This window comes from Capra hircus, chromosome 7 (genome assembly GCF_001704415.2).
Source record: "Capra hircus breed San Clemente chromosome 7, ASM170441v1, whole genome shotgun sequence".
In the NCBI taxonomy this organism is placed as follows: domain Eukaryota; kingdom Metazoa; phylum Chordata; class Mammalia; order Artiodactyla; family Bovidae; genus Capra; species Capra hircus.
Window position 1 is genome coordinate 44,890,162 of NC_030814.1, and position 8,189 is coordinate 44,898,350.

The 8,189-nt window shown below is 51.0% G+C and overlaps 1 protein-coding gene across 1 annotated transcript in view; it reads right to left on the reverse strand.

The window, feature by feature from the left end:
- The window catches only part of GALNT10 (polypeptide N-acetylgalactosaminyltransferase 10), a 231,630-nt gene extending 224,439 nt beyond the window's left edge, over window positions 1-7,191 (reverse strand). The window contains exon 1 of the mRNA XM_018050128.1: window positions 6,940-7,191. Within this exon, the coding sequence (XP_017905617.1) occupies window positions 6,940-7,098 (159 nt within the window). The 5' untranslated portion in view covers window positions 7,099-7,191. The remainder of the gene's footprint in view (window positions 1-6,939) is intronic.

The window sequence follows — 8,189 nt, forward strand, 5'->3', positions numbered from 1 at the left end:
GGTAGGGTGAAGGCTCCTCTTCAAGGTCACCAAGTGACCTTGTGGGCTCATCCTCCACCACCAAGGAAGTTCAGTCTGAGAGCCATGGTCTCTCCCCTCTACACAGATCTCAGGGTGGAGGGGTGGCATGGAAAGCAGGGCATTTGATTGGCCTCAGCTCTGGGTTACAGACTCATGGGCTCAAGTACCAGTTCAACAACCACAGGCTGTGCATACTTGGACAAATATCTGCACCTCTGTGAGCCTCCATGCCTTCACTGGTTCCCACCTGTTTATAACTGTGAGTACTTAACAAGATGTACAGGTAAAGAGTTTATTAGTCTAACATCTAGCAGAATAAGTGCTAAACAAACAGTAGCTGCTGTTAATCATTATCATTAACATTATTATCTTCTTTATCATCCACATCATCACCGTGTTGTCGGTGTCATTTCATACTGTGGTTTCTACCATCTGAGAAATCTGAAGACAATTTAGCATCTGAAGCTCAGAATTCTCTCAGAACCCAAGGGAAGGAAAAAATGGGCCTGCTTTTCCCCTTCTCTCTACTATCTATACTCAGCAGAGGGCAGCAAACAGGAACCATCCAAAGATAAGAGAGGAGAGAGACACATGGAGAGAAAGCTACACAGTCATAAATACACACCCACCCATCACAGCAAGCGGAATTGTTTAGCTTCCTCTAGCTTTCAAAGTATGAACACTCCGCCTCCTCCAGCTAAGAAGGGCCAGGAGAAAAAAAAAGTGGAAGCTGAAGAGACAGAAGTTCTTTTACAGCTTGAGAGAAATTTTCAATGAACTGCCTTTTAATGGGGGGCAGGGGGATGAGGGAGAAGGACAGCTCTGTGAGGGGAAAGGCAGGCGGCTGCAGAACTCATAAGATTAAATAAAGGCAGCTTTTAACTGCTCCTCGTCTTAACCCTCTACTTACATTATGCTGGAAGCATTTGCGCCGGAGCTTTTCCCAGGAGGACACTGAGACCCGCAGAGGGAATGTCTCAGCCGGGGTGGCAGGGCTGGGATGAGAACAGGGACCTCCAGACTGCAGGTTCAGTAGTCAGAACTGAGTCCAAGAGGGCAAAGAGGCTCTGCCTCGAGGTTCTGCCCAAATCTGATGCCCCAGTAGTGACTGCCTGGGACACTGTGTCAGCAGGATTCTGGAGTTGACAATTGTTGGCTTCATCCCTAGATTTTATTTCCCCTCCTCCCCACAAGAACACCCAGATTCTTGTCCCCAGAAACTGCTCCTCCTGTGACTGGAGTGGCCTGACCCCACCCCTAGCTCCAGAGTAGGTTAGGTCCTTCAACAGAGCCCTTCCTCCTGACAAGTATGCATGGTTACATCCAAATTGAGCCAATAACACCTAAGAAGTCTTGCTAGAGTGTACAGGAAACAAGTTTCTACTCTCTTATAAAGAAGATACCAGAAGAGACAGACTCTCTTCTAGGATCTAGGTGTGGACATGAGGTCAGATAGAGCTACAACCATTTCTTTGCTACCTTGGGGGCTCAGTCTAGAATGTGAACCTCTAGATCACACCACACCTGAAGTCCACTGCAAAGACAGGAATTAATATATCCCATTAAGTGGCGCTAGTGGTAAAGAACCCACCCGCCTGCCAATGCAGGAGACACTGGAGACGTGGGTTCCACCCCTGGGTTGGGAAGATCCCCTGGAGGAGGAAATGGCAACGACTCCAGTATTCCTGCCTGGAGAATCCCATGGACGGAGGAGCCTGGAGGACTACAGTCCACAGGGTTGCAGAGTTGACATGACTGCACACAAGCAGTATAGGTCCTTACTTGGTTCAGCCCACATGACTTAATTCATTCTGTTACCTTCAACTGACAGAGCCTGGCATGGCTCTTAAACAAGACTGGCTCTGTCTGCCATGGGAGCACTAATGGTGCCACATGCTACGCATCCTTTTAACTCCTCTATTGCCCTGCTGGACTCCACTGCCACCCTCAAATTTAATATATTTCACTTACTTTAAAACTGTAAAAATCTGGGAAGAAAATTTACAAAAGTAGATTTCCAAAAAAACAAAAAAGCCAAACAAATACTTACAACCCAGTAAGTTCCAGCAGATAATTGGTCTCAATAAGTACTGGCCTCCAAAACTGAGACTGATAATCTTGGCTCAAGAGGGATATAATCGTAGAGAAGGATCAAGTATTAAGAAAATAATTTTTCCTTGTCAAGGGGAAAAATAAGCGTGGTGAACTAGAAAAGAACTCGGAGAAGAACTGGGCTGTCTGCATCCCTCCCTCTCGCAACTGACAGCCCCTCTCCCAGGCCTCAGTTTCCGTACCTACAATAGGCGGGGCTTGGACTAGGTAACTTCTGTAGCACCCTTCCTGCTCTGACATGCATACATCATTTAGCAAACACGTTCTGACTATTTTTCATGTGCCAAGGCTTTAGCTATGTGCGAGAAGAGGATGTGGTTTCTACTCTAAGACATTTCTGGGAGGGGAGGTCATGAAGCACTCCTTAGCCACAGGAACTCAGGGACGTATAGGCTACCTCCTTCCCTGGGCATGAGGACAGAGGTTCTCTGTGAAGCAGGAAGGACTCCTGGGGGCGTCGGCTCTTCCCTTGCTGACTCTGACATGTATATGGCCTGTGTGTGTGTGTGCTCAGTGATGTTCGACTCATTGCAACTCCATGGACTGCAGCCTGCCAGGCTCTTCCATCTGTGGAATTTTCCAGGCAAGGATACTGGAGTGGGTTGCCATTTCCTCCTCCAGGGGATCTTCCTGACCCAGGAATCAAATCCGAGTCTTCTGTGTCTCCCGCATTGGCAGGCAGAGTCTGTACCACTGCACCACCTGGGAAGCCCCATATATGGCATACAGTCAGATATATGCAAAGTTCAGAGCCCACTGCAAACACCCTCATGAGCACTCAGCTGCCATGGGACATACTTCTGGCTGCCAAGTTTGCCTCAGGGCATTTTTTCAGTGATGAGATCCTGCTGCCATCTCTGTGTAAGAGCTGACCGTGGACAAGGTACAATTAGCAAGCAAGATGGTTATCCTTTAAATGGGCCTCTGCTTTTTCATTCCTGATTTCATTATTTGTTATCGTGTCACTGGAGCCAACAGATTAAAGGCTGAACACAATCTGAGAGAAGGCATTAGAGTATGAACATGTCCCTAAAGCAGTGACCTCATCACAAGTTAGATACAGTGGCCTATTTAAACACACTTCTACTAACCAGGTCTTTCCAATACAAGCTTCCAAACAAACTCACAGAATGCCAGGATGCTGAAGTTGGGAAAGACCTAACAAAGTATCTATCCCTTCCACTGCAGATGAGATTCAGCATGCCATTAACTCCACTTAAGTTGCAGCATTTAGAAACAGTTGAGGCGAAGTCTGGGCTTTGAGGAAAAGAGACTGATTAGCAATGTCTGCCCTGGCCAGGGAAGGGGAAATGCTCTTCTGGCACACACTGACCTTTCCCCTTCTGAAACTAAACCCTCACTTCACAGATGGAGAATCTAAGGCCCAGAGAGGTTAAACCACTTTCCTGAGATCACATAGAGAGTTTAGGGCAAGAAAGTGAAGTAAAACCCAGGCCTCTGTTCCCAGACCTTCCTCCGCTGGGCTCCTTGGGAACCTGCAAGCCTAGGGTGATAAAGGAATGCAGGAAGTCAGATGTGCTCAGGTAAATCAACAACCCTTCCCCAGCAGCATCAGATTTCAGCTGGGCAAGCAGACTGAGAAGGGATTAGCAATCTAAAGGATCCCAGCCCTTCTGTGGGAAATAAATCACTCCCTGGTGACCTTTCTAGGGTCCTTCACTTCCTGATGGGTAAGGCTCTGCCACCAGGAAGCCAAAAAAAGGAGGCAGGGGGAGGAGAGAAGTTTTGATTTCTCAATGTTCTAAGAATAAAGTTCAGCTCTGACACAATAAGGAAAAACTCTTGATATTTGAATATTAAAGTCATTGGTATTCCATTATCCCACCTTCTTATCCCATTGGTATTCCATTATCCCAACTTCTACTGCAAGCTGCTATTATCCAATGAAGTCATTTTCATAAGAGATTAAGGCTCAGAAATGGGGAGGGACTGCATCATATTTCTTTAACACAGGTTTTTAATAGCCAGCTCCCAAGCCTGGAATGTGAAACAGACCAGAGAATTAAACCAAGATGTTAAACAGACTGGGACTAGGAAGGAGAGGCACCCCCAAAATTAAAATGAAGATGGCTTCAAGACTGACTTTTCTTGCTTGGTTTTGCAACTTTCCAAGAAGCCAGCTGTCTGACCAAAGGAATGCTCAAATCCTTAAAGCATTTTGTGTCCTTTACAAATTCACTGCCCTACCCGGCTCCAGTGGTACACCCAGCATAAGCAAGTATGAGTTACGTAGACTTACATTCTAGCAGATGATAAACCCTCTGAGTTCAAAATCCTGTATTCTTTAATCCAGTGGAGAAATCAAGGAGTTAAATGACTAAAACAGTATGTATGTTACTATCAGAGAAATTTCCCCCAAACCCACAAGGAATACAGTTTTCATTCAGGTAAAGTCCGTTGTCCAACTTCCCTCCACAGCCTCTGTAGTTATTTCTACCTGAAAGATCAGTGAGGTGCTCTGGGATGATTCTCAGCAATTATAAGAGTGACAAGCTGAGCTCAGAACTGGTCAGCTCTGTCAAAAGAACTGTGTGTGCTCCAGATGCCAGATTCCTCAGATAGCAGCCTGACGTGGTCTGTGCACGTTCCAGCCTTCTGGGATGTGAGATGGAACCTCAGTGCTCTGAGAAGTCAGCCTCCTCTCTCCAGGCCAGCTGACATTTAAAGGGACTGGGGGCCAAGCCGAGCACTGTGCATCTGCAGGAGAGTGAAACACAAAGGGGCTGTGTGGAAACTTGGCAGAATGTTCCTGAAAGGCAGCAGACGAATGCCGAATCCTATAGCACCTAGAAGAGCTGGTCATTCGGGAAACAGCTCCATTCTGCTGCTCCCAGGAGACACAGTATTTCCTCTAAAGCAAAGATAATCACGTACCATCACCACCAAACCCCTTTTCCACTTCTGGCTCCTCTCCCGCTTCATGATATTCTAAAGCAAAAGAAACGAACAAGAACTAGACCTTCCTAGATAAGCCTTTCTGTCCATTTCAGTTACGGGCTCCAAGCAGCGCCCAGCTGTTGCTCCCCTCTCTCTGTCCCAAAGGCTGCCTTACTCCATCAATCCCCTCTTGTGCAAGAGAGTAATTTACTTTGAAAGCTCAGGCCAAACCAGCAGTTAACCTTGACCTTCTCTCTACACATCTGGGTCTATAGAAAATGAAAATCAGGACGTCTCCGGCATCCACAGCAGATGAAATACGAGGGCTTTCTCCAGGCAGAGGCAGAATGTCAGAAGCTATTTTAGAACTGGTTACAGCTATTCCAAAGGAGAGTTTGCACTTGGGCAGGACAATGCCCCCTTGATCTGGGGCTGTGTCCAGGATGGAGCCCTCACAGCTAGGGATGCTACAAAGGGCTCCTGCCTCAGGAAAGGAAAACAGAAGTGGCTGTTGTCCTCCACACTGACTCACTTATGGTATCACTGGACCAGAGACCACATTTCACAGATGGAGAAAGGGGAGCCCAGGTAGGGAGATGGGTAAGAGAGAGGGGTCTAAGTCAGCTGTCAGGGTTTGAACTGGGGGTTTAGGAAGGGAGTTGGGGCTTTGGCTTCCAAACAGGAAGATCTCCCAGAAGGAGTAACCAGGTCCTCCAGGATGGTTTGCAACAATTACCAAAATGATAGGCTGCCCTCAAATTGGTCAGCCCTATCATAAAGAGCCCTCTGTACATAAGACAGCAGCCTGAACCTGGGAGGATAAGGGCAAACCATCCAAAGTCAGTCTCTTCCCCTGTCTGCCAACCATCAGTCAAGTTCAACCCTGATGCAAAATTATCTACTTGCCATGGGACAAAACAAATCCCACAAGAAAAACTGCAATGTCCCACTGTGGGAAACAGTTCACGCATATATATCCTGACTGGCACCTACTGAGCCAGGAGCTGGGAGAGTAGGAGTAATGTGATAGAGTTTTTGCTATCAGTCTATATGTACTCGTCTCTCTCTCTCTCTCACACACACACACACACACGTACATAACTGAGTTCAGAGGAGGCAAAAATAATTAAAATCCCAGTCTTGGCTACAAAAAACACCACACCTATCAGCCTGGACAAGTTCAGAAGGGGTCACAGGTAGTACTTTGAGAAGGGACAGGGAAAGCATCTGACGTTCCATGCTCAGGGCCCTGGGCACAAATAGCTTCTGAGGAATTTGGTGTGTGCGGGGGGGTCCTCCCACCACAGCTCCCACTTCTGGACGCCCAGAAAGTCAAAGGCAGCAGGTCCCTCAAAGAGCAGGAGCTCAAACACCCCCATCCTCCAGGGCCAGAAGCTCCAAGGAGAGCATGATCTTTGCATCTTCCAAGGAATCCACAGGATCTGGGAAAGAAAGGAGGCTGGGAGGGTGAATACTGTGGAGAGGAAGGAGGTCCAGAGGTCTCTTTGGGCACATGAGTAAACAAGAAAGGAGCTGACCGGAGTAGGAAACACTTGGATCAGCAGGTGGGGGGCGGGGGGCAGAAAAGATCTGGGATACGGGGATGCAGACAGGATCTTCCAAAAGGGAGAGATCCTGGAAGAGCTGAGAAATGGAACAGAAAAGAGGATGGTGACCTGTGGGCATCAGGAGTCCTGGTTTGTAGTTCTGGTTCGGTTTCTGAATAGCGGGGACAATCCCTGCCCTTCTCTGAGCCTCAATTTTCCCATCTAAAACAATGGGAAGAACAGAGGAGTCTCTGGCGCTGACTCTGAGGAGACAGCGGACGGCGAAGGAAGGAACCAACCGAAGGCTGGAAGGGAAATAGAGGAGAGCGTGTTCCCAACTCCATGGCAACTGGGGACTCACCTGTCCAGCGGCCGCGGCCGCCGCTGCTCCGGATCCCCCGGGGGTGCCGTCGGGCTGCCGCTCGCGGTACAGCGCCCAGAGCCCCACGTTGGGCAGAAGGACCAGGGCCGCCAGGACCAGCGCCACCGCCTGCAGAAGCCGCTTCTCCTTCCGCCTCATCGGGGCCGGTCAGCCCCGCCGCGCCCCGCCGGCCCCGCCGCGCCGCCCCCAGCTCCGCGCGTCCGCCCGTCCGCCCGGCGGCGGCAGCAGCTCTACGAAGAGAAGCGACCGCGGCGCCGGCCCCGCTCCAACTCCGCGGCACTTCCGCCGCTCGCCGGCCGGGGAGCCGGGCTCCGCCACCGCGTCGCCGCCGGGGGGAGGGGGTGCTCCGCCGACACCGCCGCCCGCGAGCCTCGCCGAGCCGCGTGTCCCGTCTCGACCTCTTCAGTGTCTGCTGCCGAAAGTCGTGAGCCCTGGGCCGCGGCTTCTCGCTGCTCTTTCCGTTCCGCCCGGGTGCGACAGGCCCAGGCGGCCCGCTCCCCCCCCTCTCGGACCGCGATGGTGCGGCCCGCTCCTCGGCGGCTCCCCCGCCCGCAGGAGCTTTGCAAAAGTCCCGGAGTTGGCGAGTTGCGCGCTAACTGGTGCGCGCTGTGGGACGCGCTCCTGGGGACCCCCAAAGTCCCGCCCGGCCACCTCAGCTCCGGACTCCAGCCGAGAGTTTTCGGGCTCCCCGGGGGATATGCGAATGGTACTGGAGTCCGGACACTCCACTTCTGGAAGTCAAGCTGTGGCGTCCCACCCCGAGGCTCGGCCAGGAGGACCTGCGGACCTCCTTTGCCCCCGGCCTCGGTATTCCCAGGCGGGAAATGGGGCCGCCGCTGCTCTGTACGCGCACGGTTCTGTGCACCCTGGTTTTCTTCCCCCCGAGTTCCCGGTGGTAGGTGTGAACGCCATCTGTAGACTGGGGAGTGCAGCCTCACCCACCCCGCCACCTGTCTGTGGTCCCTGCACACCGGCGGGGAAGTGTGACCGCAGCGTCTCTGCAGGACCTCTCCTCACGCGAAATCAGCCTCCTTTGACTTGGAATGCCCTCCAGTCGCACTCTGGGCTGTCAGCTCACCGAGTGAGCCCTTTCTCCAAACCTCTTGTGGGTTCCTATCTCCTGTTCAGCTCCTCGGCAAACTGTGCCAGGCACGGGGATGAAATGAAAACAGATTCTGTAGACTTGACTTCTGGGGGCTAAAACATTAAACACGTAACTTCATTAGATG